Consider the following 18,437-nt stretch of genomic DNA (forward strand, 5'->3'; position numbering starts at 1 on the left):
TGGGCTGACACTAGGAGAAGAGACACTTCATCTCTAGTGGCATGCACCCACTAGGAAACACACATGGGTGTTTGGTCTCAGCCCCAGGGTGGGAGCCGCTGACAAAATGCCGAGGCCCCCAACAAGGAACAGGAACTCTTCTGTATCTTCACTTGGAAAACCATCTGACACAAGGGCTAGTTTGTCTGAATCCTGACTGGTAGAGCCAAGGGGCCTGAGAGAGGTACCTGTACCTTGGACAAGTGAGCCTAGGACTGACAGGAGGCAATGGGGTGTATGGAGGAGAGAGATCTCAGGTTTAGACAAAATTTCCTGACCTGGAGCTGGCGATATCTCTCCAACTCAAGAGTGTACATGGATGGAAGGTCAGACAAGAAGTGCTATGGTCTCATATGAGATCCCCCAAATGACTTTGTCATCACCTCTCACAGTCCCAGAACACAGTATGGTTTGCACCTGATCTCCCTTTGGTCTTGAGATAGACCTGAGCCCAGATGGCTCCCTTTACAATGGAGCTGGCCAAGGACAGTGACTCACCAAAGGCTCATCTGAGGCCAGAGCCAGCTCCCCCCACTCGGGAACATATTTTAAAATATAATTCTGTGAGAGCCATACAATGACCTGTGTACGTTACACATTATCCAATAAAAATCTGGTGTTGTCCCGGAGGACAGCTGTGATTGGCTCCAGCCACCCACAACCATGAACATGAGCGGTAGGAAATGAATGGATTGTAATACATGAGAATGTTTTATATTTTTAACATTATTATCTTTTTTATTAAAGATTTGTCTGCAAGCCAGATGCAGCCATCAAAAGAGCCACATCTGGCTCGCGAGCCATAGGTTCCCGACCCCTGGTCTACCTTCTTATGTGATAGGCAACCGGGTCCGTTTCCTCCGTGGTCCTACCTCTCCCAGATCATCTATAACTGTAGTCCTCCTCTCCCTTCCTCTTCTCTTCCCCTCAACATTTTCTGACTTTATCTTTATTTTGGGCCAAGTCAATAATGCATATTTTACTTCTCTTGTTCTTCCTGTAGGACAAATAGAGTTTGCTATCCCAAAATATGCTTTTTGGGATCTTGATTCTTTTAAGCTTGTAATTTTCAAGAAACAAAAGACTCAGGAAAAACTTTTTACCTTCACCCTAACTGCTGAAAAGAATTTAGAGGATCTGCTCCAAGAAGGGAGCTATTATTATAGATAAACTATAGGCATGACAGAAAGGGAGGACCCTAGCTTGCTATTTAGCCCAGTTGATCAAAGTCCTCTGTGTCCCATTGAACATTTCCCAAACATTTGCTTTTCCTTCTCCACGTCAGTTGCCTTCCTCCCCTTTAAACCCCAAACCACTGCCTGGCTTGTCCTCATCTTCCCATTAGTTCAAGATGGCATATAAGCCTCAACTGCCTAATTTGTCCTGAGATCTCATATTCTTAACGTTTTTCTTTTTCTTTTTTTTTAAAATTTTTTTATTTATTCATTTTAGAGAGGAGAGGGAGAGACAGAGAGAGAGAGAAGGGGGGGAGGAGCTGGAAGCATCAACTCCCATATGTGCCTTGACCAGGCAAGCCCAGGGTTTCGAACCAGCAACCTCAGCATTTCCAGGTCAACGCTTTATCCACTGCGCCACCACAGGTCAGGCAACATTTTTCTTTTAGATTTTTTTATTTATTCATTTTTAGAGAGGCGAGAGAGAGAGACAGAGACAGAGACAGAGACAGAGACAGAGAGAGAAGTTGGGGGAGGAGCAAGAAGCATCATCTTCCATATGTGTCTTGACCAGGCAAGCCAGGGATTTGAACCAGGGACCTCAGCGTTCCAGGTCTATGCTTTATCTACTATGCCAGCACAGGTCAGGAATATGTCTCATATTGTCTTTTGAGAGAACTCAATCAAGAGACAAAATGCAGCAAGTGGAGGAAGAATGTAATGGCCATGCAGGAATAAAGTTAGAGAAAAGGGGATCTTGTAGACAGGTGAGGGGATTAGCCCAGGAAGAGCTGTCTGTCACTGGCCCCTGCTCCCCTGGTTGTAAGTTTCATGGGGTCTCTTAGTGCTTAGGAGAAAGCAAGGGTGGGGGGCAAGGAAAACATGCTCGAGGAAATAAGAGGAGGAGGAGGGGGAAGGGAAAGGCATGGGCGTACTCTGGAAGGAGAGAGCACTGGGACCTTTGTCCTTAGAATTTTAAGGGTAGGGTTTCAGATCTTAACAGAATATTAATCAGCTTCCCAGGTATGTTCTTAAAGCGCTGTGTTCTCCACTGATTGGTCAGCGCCAAAGCAGGAGTCATTAGTCAATGCAGCTGGTTCTGAGGCCAGCCTTGGTTTTCTTTTGTCTGGTTTTGAATCTTTTCTGGGCCTGGAACTGAAACACAACTGAGGCTTAGATGTTATATCTCTAGGGATTATTGCTTAAACCAGGGGTCCCCAAACTACGGCCTGCCGCATGCGGCCCCTTGAGGCCATTTATCCAGCCCCCATCGCACTTCCGGAAGGGGCACCTCTTTCATTGGTGGTCAGTGAGAGGAGCATAGTTCCCATTGAAATACTGATCAGTTTGTTGATTTAAATTTACTTGTTCTTTATTTTAAATATTGTATTTGTTCCCATTTTGTTTTTTTACTTTAAAATAAGATATGTGCAGTGTGCATAGGGATTTGTTCATAGTTTTTTTTTTTATCATCCGGCCTTCCAACGGTCTGAGGGACAGTGAACTGGCTCCCTGTGTAAAAAGTTTGGGGACCCCTGGCTGAAACATTGTCCTCTGGTTTTCTTGTTTCTCTTCTAAAGGGGTCTAAAACCACATGACCAGAGATATGCCAGAAGAGGAAAAATGGGGGAAGGTCTGAATTGCACAACCAGTGACATGAAATCAGGAGGTCTGAACTTCCTGATGAGTTAAGGAAGGAAAGGTCACCCTGGGGGCTAGGATCTTGTTTTTTCCAGTGTTGCCCAGTGCTCGGCACCTGGGGCTTTTCATTTGGTGGCCTTCTGTGCCTGGACTATAGTCCTTGATCTGCTCATGTCTAACTGCCTACTACAATGTCACCCATCCAAGACGACCTAGTTAGTAAGTGACAGTGATGCAGTTGTTCTGGGAGTTTGGGGATCTGCCACTGTGGGTTCTTGGCTTCACACAGGAAAGAATTAAAATTCAAACCAGCATAGAGTTTAAAATGAAGGTGAATTTATTAATGAAACAGTGAGACAGTGTTTGGGTTACTTCACAGACAGAGCAGCCCCCCCTTTAGCGGAATTTGCTTCCTTTTTGAGGTTCATTTAATGAGGGGTAGGGTATTCAACGAAGGGGAGGAATATTTAGAATCTTCTCAGGAAAAGGGGTGGAGATTTCCAGAATAGCTTTCTCAGCAATTTTGTGTTCTTATATGGGCTTTCCATTTCCAATTATCGCAGCTCGGGCTGTGTCGTTTAGCATGCTAATGTATTACAATGAGCGTATAATGAGGCTAGGGTTTAACATTAGGTGAAATTAGTCTCCATTGGATTGAGCTGGTCTCTTGTGAGTTTTAAGCCATAAATTCAGTGTGGGACTTGGGGTTGGTGAACACACAATACGATATACAGAGATGTGTTATAGAATTGGGTACCTGAAACCTGTATAATTATGTTAACTAGTGTCACCCTAATAATTCAATTAAAATAAATAAATACATTTATTAAGGTGGTGGTGGTCTTACTATGTTCTTGACAGCTCCTGTGGTTTTTATTGATTACAACTATCCTGCCACATACCCTATCTCAGCAGAGCTAAGATTGGATTTGAACACAAGTAATCTGATCTCAAAATGAGAACTTTCTTATCTCTCCAGATATGACAATGCTCAGTCTTTATCGGAATTCTGGTGCTTGGCACACACATGGCATGCCATAAACTTAGGTGGTTTGGCATCCTTTTGGGGCAATTGGCATCATTGCTGGCGGTCAGTAAGGTGTCACAGCTTTGAATTCCAGCTTTCGACCCAGTAAGTCATGAGTGTGGGTCCAGATCCACTGCATATCCCCTCCCAGCCTCCATTTTCCTCTTTGTAAAGTGGGTATAATAATATCTACCTTGACGTTTTCCTAAGCTTTGACTACGGCTAAGGTAAGGAAACATGAGTATTTTACAGACTGATTGTCTCTTTTTTTTTTTTTAATTTATTGATTTGAGAGAGAGACAGGAAGGGGGGAAAGAGAGAGAGAACCGTCAATTTGTTGTTCCGCTTGTTTATGCATTCATTGTTGATTGTTGTATGTGCCCTGACCAGGTATCAAACCTTCAACCTTTGCATATTGGGATAACGCTCTAACCAACTGAGCTATCTAGCTAGGATCCAGACTGATTGTCTTTTATTTTTGCCTAAGACAGGCAGTACAGTAGATTGGGGAAAAGCATGCACTTTTGAAACAAGGTTGCTTTACTCCAATCTTGTGTGATCTTGGGCAAATCTCTTAACCTCTCTGTGCTTTGGTGTTTTCACCTGTAAAATTACTATAATAATAGAACCTACCATTATAAGGATATTACGTTCAAAGAAAATAAGCATATTGACTGCTGAGTGCCAGTGTCTGGAAAAGAGTTTGGCAGAGAATAGGGTCTCAATGGAGAGAATGAATGGGTAAGGAGCTAAATATGACCCCTGGCACAAATAAGTACCAATAGGTATGGATGGACCATTATCAGGTGTATTATCATTGTTATTATCATGCCTAGGCATATGTCCCCTCTGGCAAGACCAGAGCACTTTTCACTGCCACGAATCTCTCTTCCATCCGCCCTTTAGCTGACTCAGGCAGGAGATCGCAGAAATCCTGTGGACAAGGACAAAATCAGTGATGTCTTCCCTGTCCAGGGTTGATCTTCCAAGCTTTACTGGTTGCCTGGATTTATTGTCATTTATTCTCTCTCTCTCTCTCTCTCTCTCTTTCTCTCTTCCTCTCTCTCTCTTTTTCACACACACACATACACATAGAAATCAGAAAAAAAAAAAAAGCAAAAAACTGAACAGATACACTACAGGCTCCTAAAGCATATATTTCTTTTAGGAGCTAGAGGTTTTGTAATTCACTGTTCAGTTTGAATGTTGTCAATAATTATCCAACTAGTTATTTCTCCAGAGGTCATTTTTAAAACAAATGTGTGTGTTGTGAGTGAGAGCGCATATGTGTCATGCATGCAGTGAGTGAGGGGGGAGCAATCAAATAGGAAGTGCTCTGGCATTTATATCGAACTGCACGCTGGTTTAAATTATCCACTAGGAACTATGTGCCTGTATGAGTATGATTAATCCCGGCTCATTCAAAGTGTGTCAGGGCTGTTTTCCCCCCTCCCTTCCTGGCTCTCCGTTCATATAACCCAGGCTGCCTCCAGCCAGCCTTTCCCCACTTGTCCTGAGCACAAAAAGGTGCAGCGGAGTCTCTGAGAATGAGCCCTTTCTTCTCTGAGACGGCGTGGCTCTGCCTGGCTGTGACAGCAGCGCTGGGAGGACTAGTTCTTTGCAAACTCCAGCAGAGCCCAGGACAGGTGGGGAGAAAGGTGGTCTGCCTGGCGTGCCTCTGGGGAGGGGTTTGCCTGCTCAGCCTGTCCCTCTTCTGGGGCTTGTTACTCTTCTCCCTGTCATGTTTCCTCTTGTATATTTACTTATCTGGCCAAGAGTTGTTACCTGTGGATCAAAAGGCTGTGTTAATCACAGGTAAGCGGACGACACGGCGATTCTCACTCAGGGCAGGATCTGATATTTGCTTTGCTTTAGTGGGACCTTTTCAGATTCGGGTTTAAAAATAAAACGCTTGGTGTGGAGTAAAGGAAAGTACATCCCCAAGTGGTTTTCACTACATTGTGTTGGTTTGCTTTCTTCAGGAGGTGTACTGGAGAGGGATGGGGGAAGTGAAGTGCATCTCAGCCGTGATTTTGTTAATTTCCCAGGATAAATATTAATAAGCAAACCTCTGATATTTCATATGTTTTATTATATCCAGGAAAATCCCATAGGTTTCTTTAGGCTTAAATGGAATTTTATTCTGAGATTAGTGCTTGCTTGTGTTCTAGACATTGGCTCTTATTTCCTAGATGTACAAAGAAATTTACAAAGCCAGGTTCTCTTCGTGCTTTGCTGTGTTTTTTAAAATCCTCAGTGGGCAAAAGTAGGTTTACAGTTGCACTGTGACATTGTTTTGGGTTCATAAAGCTATTGTAATATTATAGCCTTCATGTCTTTTTCTATACGAACAGCTTGTAAACCTCCTATTTTGCCCACCCCTGTATTGAAGGGACTCAGCAGGGCTGGAAACTTTGCAGTTTTCCTGGCTGCTGTCAAGAACGTTGTCTCATCTGAACCTTTGTCTTCATATCTGTCAGTAGACAGCTAACGTTTCTTACTTGGATCAAGCAGGCAGTGTGTCCAGAAGGCAGTTGCTTGTTAGCTAGGCTGCCAGCTTTTTTTCTTCTTTTGTGTTTCTTTTCCCGCTGCAAGTGTGAGGCCAAATTAAATTCCTGTGGTTTGTAAAACTGGTTTGTTTGGTTGTGAAGTTTGAGCTTGAATAAGACTTTAAGTGGGACTACCCAGTATTATCCTAACCCAGAAAGTCCTGCCAAGGTAGGAACATCAGCTGCTGAACGTTTTCCCGGCTGTCATCACCCCACGCCCCACAGCTACAACCTGCTGGGGGTGAAAGCAAACACAGGGTGTGAAGGGAGGCAAATAGAGGTTTTCCCAATGCACAGGAGAAATAGACCCTAAAGTGACTGGTTTATTTTGCCTTTACTTTAATCCAATGATGAAATTTTCTCTTAAAATGAAACACAAGTTGTCACTTGTTAGAGTTTTGAAGTGTTGCAGAAAACAAGCTCATTCAAAAACAAAACAAAACAAAGCCCAAACAATTCAAAGGTAGAAAACTCAGTTGACTTACTGACCAGCCGGTGGTGCAGTGGATAGGGCATCGGCCTGGGACACTGAGGACCCAGGTTCAAAACCCCGAGGTCACCAGCTTAAGCATGGGGTCGTTGGCTTGTGTGTGGGATCATAGACATGACCTCATGGTCGCTGGCTTGAGCCCAAGGTCACTGGCTTGATCAAGGGGTCACTGACTCAGCTAGAGCCCTGAGTCAATGCACATATGAGAAAGCAATCAGTGAACAACTAAGGTTCTACAATGAAGAATTGATACTTCTCATCTCTCTCACTTCCTGTCTGTCTGTCCCTATCTGTCCCTTTCTTTATTGCTAAAAAACAAACAAACAAAAAACACCAAAAAATGAAAACTCAGTCGATCAATGGGATGTTTATCTGAATGAATGTCTAGTATCACCTGGAATCATGCATCTAGAAGACTGGCTGGGTTTTCTACTTATTTCACTAGAATTCTCAAGGTGGGCCAGATGGAAAGCTATGATAACAGTCAATCCTTCTGCTCTGTGTGCAATAGCAAGTACCCACAATTTTCAGAGTAATTCTAAGTCAAAAATTTTTTTGGTATTTTCCCACTCGTGTGAAAGAAGACAGAACAATTCAGCATGTTTTTGAAAAAAAAAGAAAAACCCCCCAAAGCAATAGAAATGCTGTGATTGACACTAATGGGACATGATCTCCTGGAGGTTCAGACATTCCTAAAATATTAGTGTCAGGGAGCAGCTCTTCCAGGCTAATAAGTAAGACTACTAAACCTTAGGGTACACTCAGGCAAACCGTCAAAGTAATGGAGAAAAATGAATTCTCTCTTGCTTGATTATCTTGTCAGTGTTCTTCACCCTCCACTTTTGCAGATGTAGGCAAGCAGAAATGCACAAAAAATACACACCAAAGTCTTTTAGCCCAAATCAGCCATTGGAATGTCCTGACTTGTGTTTAGTGGTATGGAAAATGACTGATTCAATTAGGCAACCCAAGCCCCATGACTAATTCCTCAATAAAATGCTTAGCAATTAGAAAGCTTAGAGTTAATAAAGGAACCACATACGTTTCAGGCTGACTGAAATATCCCTTTCAGGTTCTTTGTCATGAGGAATGCCATTAGGCTAAATATAATTCTAAAGAGGGTTTTAAGACCTTTGTACCAAATGGAGAAATTTGAAAATAAATTTATTTAGTTAGATTAGAATTCATTAAAAGATAAGTCACCACAACTTGCAATAGCCTTTGTTTTAGGATGGCTTATTTTATAAATTGGTAAACATTTTAGCGAGTGCGGGGACTGGGAGAAATGTGACAATGAACGTAAATATTATTCCTTTATTTGATAATTTAGATTTGAAAATTTCTTTTAAAGAAATAAACTGAAATATGTAAAAAGGGTAGATGCCAAACAAAATGACATATTCACAAAGTTATTCAGTACAATCTTATTGGAAATTAAGAAATACCAAATGCAATCAAAATAGTGACAAATTACACTATATCCTCTGGGTAGAACAATGGGTAACCATTAAAAATGACCACAGAACTGGGTTACACCATGGAAAACTGGGCTAAAGGAAAACATGCAGGAGATCCAGGTGTTTGAGCAAGACTGCAACCATGTCATGTAAATTTAAAAGAACTGGAGGGAAATAGTTTATAAATGGTTGGATTAGTACTTGGATGTTTTTCCTAAAATTTCTCTAATGTAGTTATATTACCTACATAATATAATAATATATTTTTTCTTCTTCTCTTAAAAAAATTATTGAATTTATTAGGGTGACATTGGTTAATAAAATTATATAAGTTTCAGGTGTACAATTCTACACTACATCATCTGTACATTGTATTATGTGTTCACCACCCCAAGTCAAGTCTCCTTCCATCACCATTTATCCCTCATTTACCCTCTTCTACCTCCCTGCTTCCCCTCTGGTAATCACCATGCTTTTGTCTGTGTCAATGAGGTTTTGTGTTTTTTTCTCCTTATTCCTTTCACCTTTTTCATCCAGATCTCCAACGTCCCACCCCTCTGACAGCTGTCAGTCTGTTCTCTGTATCTATGATTCTGTTTCTATTTTCTTTGTTAGTTTATTTTGTTCATTAGATTCCACATATAAGTGAAATCATATGGTATTTATCTTTCCCTGACTGGTTTATTATTATTATTATTATTTGGATTATTATTTTTAAAAGAATAAAGTCCATTTAATTATGGACCCAGGTATAGGACCCAGGATTGAGGAAAAGTAAAAAAAAATAACGTTTTTCTTTGAGTCACTTATTTCACTTTGCTATGCTATTCAAAGATCTTTTGTCTCAGAAACATGTATCTATAGTACAAAGAATAAATAAGCAAGCACAGAGCATTTGAACACGTATTTATCTTCCAGGTACCTGAAGCTATAGGGGCCATTTAGTTTTTCAAATGACTGTAAAATTAATAAGGAGCAGGCCCATGTGATTGCAATAGCATCTCAGGCACAATACAGTGGCTTGGGTTTGAGTTCTGCATTTTCCTTGCCGTAGGCTGGGTGCTGCAGCTGCAGCACTTGAGATGAGGATTTGTGTTCTCGGGGAGGAAGAAACTTTCCTCTACCCTTCAGTGTTCTTTTGGCTACTCTAATAATCAAATCTACATGAGACAGATTTACAAGAAAATATAACCATTTTTAATTACATATGTACATATGGGGACATATGTCCATAGGAGATTCAGGGACGGAAAGTTAAATTATATATGACATTCTGAGCTAAGGATAAGGTAGGGTGCCTTGGCAGCTTCGGGGGGAAGAAGGTCACTGTAGGGCGATAAGAATAATAGATATTCAGTAATTAGTAGTTTTTGGGTGACACTCTTATGAGCAAAGCCCCTAATTTAAATTCTTTTTTTTTTTTTTTTTTGTATTTTTCTGAAGCTGGAAACGGGGAGAGACAGTCAGACAGACTCCCGCATGCGCCGGACCGGGATCCACCCGGCACGCCCACCAGGGGGTGATGCTCTGCCCCTCCGGGGCGTCGCTCTGCCGTGACCAGAGCCACTCTAGCGCCTGGGGCAGAGGCCAAGGAGCCATCCCCAGCACCCGGGCCATCTTTGCTCCAATGGAGCTTTGGCTGCGGGAGGGGAAGAGAGGGACAGAGAGGAAGAAGGGGGGGGGGTGGAGAAGCAAATGGGCTCTTCTCCTATGTGCCCTGGCCGGGAATCGAACCCGGGTCCCCCGCACGCCAGGCCGACGCTCTACCGCTGAGCCAACCGGCCAGGGCCCCTAATTTAAATTCTTTATGGGAGAGGTAAAAGTTTCTCGTGAGCCTGCAAAATCTCAATTCCCTTCAATTCAAAATAATTCACATGCCGAAGTGAGGAGACATTTTGGGGAAGCCTATTCTGAACCCCTCTAGTATGAAAGGGTTTTATTAGAAGGGCTCTCAAGGAATGTAGGTCCTGGAGTAGGAAAGATGGACAGGAAGGGGAGGAGGCCACATGGGTTGCATGCACTAAGGGAAGTCCGCTGAGGGTCAGTTGGTTTAATCATTGGGGCAGATCTGGAAGCACTGGGAGCCACACATGAGAGCTGCCCCCATTGTGGTTTTTATGCCTTCACACCTGTCAATCAGCACCCTGGGTGGTGTTGATGAGGGCAAAGTGAGCTACAGCATCCTGGGGCAGCCCTCGGACAAAGTCACAGAGGCTAGCTGCTGGGTGTAAAGTACACAATGACTTGGAGAGCACAACATTGGCCATGTAATCTGGGGCAGTATGACATTATCTGCTACACACCTATTCAGAGCTGTGTGATCTTTGGTAACTGGTTTTGGGCTTTGGAACTTTTGTTTTCTCCTCTGTAAACCGAAAATGATAACGCGCACACACACACACACACACACACACACACACACACACTATTATAGATCGAATTAGTGCATGAGAAACAAGGAGGAAGGGAAGGACAGATGGAGTGATGGAAGGGGGGGAGAGACAGAGGTGATTTTCTGTATTGGGGTGGTAAGGGGAGAGGTAGAGAAATAGGGTTAGGGAGGCCAAAAGGGAACAAGAAAAAAAAGATTGACAAAGAAATGAAGAGAAGAAACATTCAGTTATTCATTCAACAGCTATTTATTGCATCCTCAGTATATGCCATGTGTTGTCCAGAAGCGATGGGGGAAGAAAATTAAAGACCATACAACTGTTATGTTCTCAAATGATGGAATCAAAATTCCTAGATTTCCTTGCACTTGGACTCACATTTACCGGGGTTTCTTCCTCTTCCTCTGAAGTTGCGCATTGTCCTTCTCAGACTATCCTTTGAACTTGGTAAGTGATGCAAAGGTGACTTTGATTTGCCACCCTCAGTCCTTGCATCCGGCCCCTCCAGTCTTTCTCACCCACCTCAAGTGTTAACTTCTGATTTGGCATCTACGGTGAGCAGGGCACACACCTGGAGAGCATCACAGTCCAATGGGAGATATTTGGCCGTAGTGGTTATAGCCAAGTGATGGGGTACAGAGAGCGCCTCCTGGAGGAGTCTCAAAGTGCAGTGGCATGAATGGTGAGCACGTCTCCTGTGTGGGGGACTGGGGAAAGCTTGACAAAGGAGGGGCCTCCTTAGGAATGAAAAAGTAGCTTTCTAGAGGGAAAATAAGGTCTTCCAGGCTAATTGGTCAAGCAACTCCTATGCACACAGCCAACCCTCATTAAAACTTGTTCAGTTGGATAATTTTTAATTGGAATTTTCAAAACTGGGTGCAAAGGAGGAGAGGAAGAGGGATTTGTTTTATGTGAAGATCCTTATTTATGTTGCAAACAAGGGTTCCTAGGTGGGTGGTGACCCCTGTTGGGACTTATTCACAGTTAAATTAAGGTTCTAAAATTGACTACTGTTGGCCTCAGGTTGGGATTTGGTGTCCTTTGGATTTAACTCTAGATTTTGATATGGAATAATAGTGATAGTGGATTACAGGACTAAAAGAAATAATATCTCTGTGCTCAAAGATTTACATACATTTTTTTAAGTGAGAGGAGGGTAGATAGACAAACTCCCACATGCATCCCAGCCAGGATCTACCTGGCAACCCCATCTGGGGTTCTGGGGCTGATGCTTGAGTACTGAGCTATTTTTAGCACCTGAGGCTTGACATGCTTGGACATACTGAACCAACTGAGCCATACTCAGCACCTGGGGCCATGCTTGAACCAATAGAGCCACTGGTTGCAGGAGGGGAAAAGAAGAGAAGGGGGGGGTAGCAGATGGTTGCTTCTCTTGTGTGCTCTGACTGGGAATTGAACCTGGGATGTCTATATGCCAGGCCAATGCTCTATCCCACTGAGCCACTGGTCAGGGCCAATTTACATACATTTTTATATTTGACTCTCACAACCCTAATACATTACATTCTTCTGAATGAAGAAACTAATCACTGAGCTACTAGGTAGCAGAGAGGGGACTAAATCCAGATCAGAACAATCTGCCACCCAAAGGGAGGTACTTAACTACTGTTGTTATAGCCATGGTTACTAGTATAAAGGTGTCCAGGATATAAGATGTGTCCATTCAATGGGCAAGTACATGTTGAAAATGTTACAGGGTGAAGCAATGGTAGGTTTACAGTTGTGAGTATGCAAACCATTTTCTTCTTGTATTATTATTTATTAATTGTATTATTTTCCATGTAAACAGCTGTAAACCTACTTTTGCCCTACCCTGTACTATGTGCACAAGACTTTACTGTTACAAAACCTGGCAATTGAGTGGATGCAGATATACAGGTGAAAGAAGATAAAAATGAAGGTACTGTGGACAAGGATAGGAATGTTTGAAATGGGTGATGATGATATCAGATGTGCCATGTGGTCATTTGACTTCACATTGGTTTCAAGTGTACAATTCTGTGATAAATAACCTGTATATTACATTATGTGCCCACCACCCAAAGTGAAATCATCTTCCATCACCATAAATTTGGCTACCTTTACCCTTTGCTTTACCCTTTCACTCCCTTCTCTCTGATAACCACCATACTGTTGTCTGTGTCTGAGTTTCATTTTTTTAGTTGGGGGAAATTCTCATGGAATAAAAGCACCCCTGCCTTTGCCATATATATATATATATATATATATATATATATATATATATATATATGCTGTTTGAAGGCAGGGACTAGGTCTTTTTTATGACCATGTCCCCCTTTTGCAGTCTCTGAGCACATTAGACCCAATGCATTGTCAATAAATGCATAAGCCCTGAGTAAATGAACCAAGCTTGTGATATGCCCTCCCTTTTTTTGTGGTAATTGGCTGAATAAAATGAGATTGTCCCCAGAGAAATGGACAAGAGTATGATGGTAACGGGGGGGGGGGGGGACGGAGTGTGGGGGTGGGGGGGGCGAGGAAGGAGAGAGAGGGGATGGGGGAGGGGAGGGGCACAAAGAACCCAGATAGAAGGTGACGGAAGACAATTTGACTTTGGGGGAGGGGTATACCGCACAATCAAATGTCAAAATAATCTGGAGATGTTTTCTCTCAACATATGTATCCTGATTTATCAATGTCACTGCATTAAATTTAATAATAATAAAAAAAAGCCTGACCAGGCGGTGGTGCAGTGGATAGAGCGTTGGACTGGGATGCAGAGGACCCAGGTTCGAGACCCCAAGGTCGCCAGTTTGAGTGCAGGCTCATCTGGCTTGAGCAGAAAAAAAAGAAAAAGCTCACCAGCTTGGACCCAAGGTCGCTGGCTCAAGCAAGGGGTTGCTTGGTCTGCTGAAGGCCTGCGGTCAAGGCACATATGAGAAAGCAATCAATGAACAATTAAGGTGTCCCAACAGAAAACTGATGATTGATGCTTCTCATCTCTCTCCGTTCCTATCTGTCTGTCCCTCTCTCTGACTCTCTCTGTCCCTGTAAAAAAAAAAAAAAAAGAAAGAAAAAGAAAATGAGATTGTCCCAATATTCCCACTTCCTTAGGTTCTTATCTCCATCAGTACATTTTGCTGGAGTCACCTGAGTAGAAAGGGCAGGGTGACATGGCTGAGCTGTTGAGGCTCCATTGTTCTGCCATGACTTAACTTTTGGCTTGCTCTGGAAAGGGCTTTGTGATCACTTGGTTCTAAGTGTACTGCTTACCCAGGATGTGGCACAAACAGAACATACTCTGGCCCCCAGCAGGCTGCTGAAACTGCTCTCCTGAGGGTTACTGGCACCGTCCCAGTCACCAGAGTTTGACTTCCACCACAGGACTGCTGACCATGCTTCTTGACATGGCCTCTTTTGTCTTCCAGGAGATTGCATTTCTAGGTTTTTATTCCCCCACTTCTCTGTCTCTGGGTTCTCCAGGTTCTTCTTCCTACCCCTCCCCCAAAGTGGCCCCTGTGGCTCTGTCCTTAGCTCTTATCTTGCCACATTCGCTATTATTTAAGTCCCACTTGCTCCTGTGGTGTCCATGCCCTCTATGTGAGGACTGACAAATTTGTAGTTTTGTATACCTGACACTCTTTTGACCTCCTGACTCATTTCCAGGATTTTAGGCTGAAACTTTAAACTTGGCATTTCTAAGAAAGACTTATCATCCTTTTTTCCTAACCTTTTTTCTTTTCTTATGTTCCCTGGTTCTCTCCTTTTCCCCAATTCTATCTCTTCTACCTCTTTCCCATCCCTCCTTTCACTTCTTTACATCAGCCACTTACAGGTTCCTTTTATCTCTTATTGATGATTTCTTCATAGGTTCATCTTCTGCTGTCTACCCTCCTAAATGCCAGCATTCCCTATACCCCCTCCCCCATTCCCTGTGTTTTCCTTTAGGAAGTGTTTACATTTCTCACACTCTCACTCAGTACTCTTGTTTCCATGTGCGGCATCACCTGCCTCCTGTATTCTGGTAATGATCAATCTCTAAATCCTTGTCCAGGCTTGTTTCCTGCACCCTGGACCACCATCCCCACTTCTTGAATGTCCTGGGGTCAGTCGGTCCAGTCCTCTCTACTCTGTTGATGGCACTAACACCACCCACCCCATATACCCAAGTCAGAGATCTCACAGTTAGCTTTGAATATCCTTTCGGTTAGCCCCCATCACAGACTTAAGAGTTCTTCTTGACTTTTTCTTCTCTTTCATTGCCTCATCCAACCAATCATTTATTCATAACTCAAAGACCTTTCCCTACCTCCTTTTTATTCCCGAAGCTACTTTCTTTGTTCAAAGCTCTTTTCTTTCTTATTTGGACTATTGTAATAGTGTCTTGGTTGTTATCCCTGCATCTCATTTCTTCGTCCTCATTCTGTAGCCAGATGAGTGCTTTTCTAAACTACACTGCTCACAAAAATTAGGGATCAAGGAATATGCAGATACTCCAGTACTTTCAGCCTTTTGTATAGTGCATTTTCACCAATGAAATAACAGTTAGTTTTGCATCTCATTTGCATAAATGAACAACTTTATTTGACTTGTCATTTGCTTTTCTGATGTTCTTCTTTAATAAAAAGAAAAATCAAATGCTTTTTTTCTAATCGCTTCATATTCATTTTGAAATATCTCCTAACTTTAGTGAGGAGTAAGTATATAAAGCTAACCAATCCATACTCCCCTTTTTATAAAATCCTACGATATTTTCTCATCCATACAAAGCCAAAACTTCTTGTGTGCAAAGATCCTTGACAATAGAGGTCATATTATATAGTTCCTTTATATTCCCCAAGTTCCCAGGAAAGTTTTAAATATCTATTAGCTATTCAAAAGTTGTATGCTATCCAGGTACTGTACTAAAAATATTGCTACCTTTAAGGTAGATTAAGACCTGCTGAGCCTGACCAGGTGGTGGCGCAGTAGATAGAGCATCAAACTGGGATTCAGAGGGCCCAGGTTCGAGACCCCGAGGTTGCCAACTTGAGCGCAGGCTCATCTGGTTTGAGCAAAAGCTCACCAGCTTGAACCCAAGGTTGCTGGCTCCAGCAAGGGGTTACTCAGGCTACTGAAGGCCCGCAGTCAAGGCACATATGAGAAGGCAATCAATGAACAACTAAGGTGTTGCAACGTGCAATGAAAAACTAATGATTGATGCTTCTCATCTCTCTCCGTTCCTGTCTGTCTGTCCCTGTCTATACCTCTCTTTGACTCTGTCTCTGTAAAAAATAAAAAATAAATAAATTAAAAAAATTAAAAAAAAAAGAATATACTTAAAAAAAAAAAAGACCTGCCAAGGAGGGAAAACCTGAGATTTTCAGAACTATTCCTGGTACAAACAAGTTCTAATCTCAAAAAATGATCAAAGATGATCCTTGTTTATAAGGATGGCCAAAGCTTCCATATCTATTTGTGTACTTCAGTATCTGAACCCCATTGATTTTGGAATCCCCTGTTTATGCTCCTAAGGATGAACCTTCCCAGATGCTGCTCCTTCACCCCATCCCCTGCCTTCCTGATTTTGGGATTCAAAGCTAAGCCCTCAGAGTTGGGGGTCAGATTAGACCATAGATTGTCAATGTATGTATATGTGCTAGGAAAGGATATAGGCAGTGGTTTTGAGCAAGGCCAGTGACATCAAGTTAATAGGTAGATGGTTCAGTTGTACTGAAACAAACAGAAATAAACAGATAATTGGGAATGAGAATAAATCCAGGTGCCAAAGAGCATAAGATGGGGGCAAGCTAAGCAGGAAGCTCAAGGAAATCTAGTACAGCGATGAAGTGGAATGGGGTAACACGTCTGGCTTGAATGATCCAGGGACCGCTGGGGCTTCCATCCCATCCACTATCATCACCAGGTGGCATTTCCTCTTTATCCTAGGATTTACTACATATAACACTCTGGTACTCCCTGATCTGCTTTGCCCACTGGCCCACATCATGAGATTCTTCCTCTGTGCTCAGATTGCCAACTCCCATAGACTTCATGCCATAACCTGGAAATTGAAAAGATAGGTGTTCACTTGAAAACAATTCTGAAACTCATGAACAGAAGCCATTAGGAACATTGCATTGAATGTCCTTTGTATAAAGAGGACTGAAGGTCCAGGGACTGGGCCAGATACATTTTAGTTTGAGACAGTGCTTAACATGGTCTTAGATTGAATAGGACCCAAATTGCACTTTTATGGGGTCAAAGGCTCTGATAGGTCAACTGAAACACTGGGAAGGAATATGAATTTTAATGAAAACTGTTTTCTAAAGATTCATGTCTACTGAGGTGTCGTGGCCTTCAGAGTCAAAGCAAACCTGGCCATCAAGAAGGGGATTAGAAACAAAATCAAAACTATGTTTCTCTCTGGAAACAAAGCTATAACATATGTGCATCTAAGTGCAGGTCTGGCTACTGTCGTAATTCAGGGTTAGAAGGGGGGTGTAGGGGTTAGGACCACACGGTTAGGACAATGACTGACCTGGCTACCAGCTCCTTCCTTGCCACTTACTAGCTTTCTGACCTAAGGCAAGTTAATTAACCCATCTGAACCTCAGTTTCCTTCTCTGTAAAATGGAGATAATCATCATATGGATCTTGCTGGAATTGTTGCCAAGGTGGAATGAGATAACACACATAAAGGGCCATCTGTAGATGGTACTTTTCATTCTTAGCCAAACAGAGCAGCATGAGGGTGGTGGCCAGATAGTCAAAAGGTGAGGCTGCTAATAGAGCCCCCCTCCAAATTCTAGAAAGAGAAGGAGATTGAGCGTGATTGTAACAGGCCCCAGAATATGAAGAAAGTTACCTCCTCAGAATTCTCCCACCTAACACTCATACCTTTTCCCACCTAAAGTTGGAGAGAAGCTCCTAGAATAAGTCACAGAAAGTGTGTGTTCACAAGAGAGATAAACCAGTAAGTCATCTTGCGGGAACATTGCTGTAAGGACAAGGGAATAGGGGTTGGGGTTTCACTGCAGGGCCTGGTCACACGCAAGGGGTCTCCCCTAGCCCCCTTTACTTATACTGGTCAGCTGTGATATTGGTGGGAAAGTGGTGAGGGGGAAAGAACACCTCATTCTGCTACTATGGGGTTTACATAGTCGTGGATGAACTTTATTTCAATGAATTGTCTCCCAATGTCTGAATACTCTTTTCAGGATTATCCATTCCATCTAGTGGGGTTGTTTAAATAATACCGATGATGGAAAGCTCACTACCTTGACAGGGAAATCATTCCACCTTTAATCAATGTTAATAGCTGTAAATATCTTCCTTATATTGGGCTAAAATATGCCTATCAATGCATTAAATCTGCCTGTGGAAATCACATAATCTAATGAAAGTACTCTCTTGCATGGTAGCCCTTGAAAAATGTGAAGACTGCATCATAATATAGCCAAATTGGCTTCGAACTAGATATTATTATCCCTTCCATGGTCTGGTTTCTAGAACTTCCATCATTCTCAGTGTCCTCTGCACCATTTTTAGTTTCTTGACATTCCTTTGAGATGTTGACTCAGATTTAACATTGTGTGCCATCTTGGCATGAGCAATACAAACCAGACTGAAACTAATGAGTTGAAATTAAATCAGAAGACACTGACAGTGCCAAAAGTATTGTGGTAATTGATGAAGTAAGAGGGTA

The 18,437-nt window shown here is 42.5% G+C and overlaps 1 protein-coding gene across 2 annotated transcripts in view; it reads left to right on the forward strand.

Annotated features, from left to right (window-relative positions):
• Positions 1–5,170: 5,170 nt before the first annotated feature.
• Positions 5,171–18,437, forward strand: part of HSD17B2 (hydroxysteroid 17-beta dehydrogenase 2) — a 59,198-nt gene continuing 45,931 nt past the window's right edge. For both annotated transcript variants that reach the window (XM_066243230.1, XM_066243231.1), the window contains exon 1: positions 5,171–5,697. In XM_066243230.1, coding sequence (XP_066099327.1) covers positions 5,430–5,697 — 268 coding nt within the window. In that variant the 5' untranslated portion in view covers positions 5,171–5,429. The remainder of the gene's footprint in view (positions 5,698–18,437) is intronic.

This window comes from Saccopteryx bilineata, chromosome 9 (genome assembly GCF_036850765.1).
Source record: "Saccopteryx bilineata isolate mSacBil1 chromosome 9, mSacBil1_pri_phased_curated, whole genome shotgun sequence".
Classification (NCBI taxonomy): Eukaryota; Metazoa; Chordata; class Mammalia; order Chiroptera; family Emballonuridae; genus Saccopteryx; species Saccopteryx bilineata.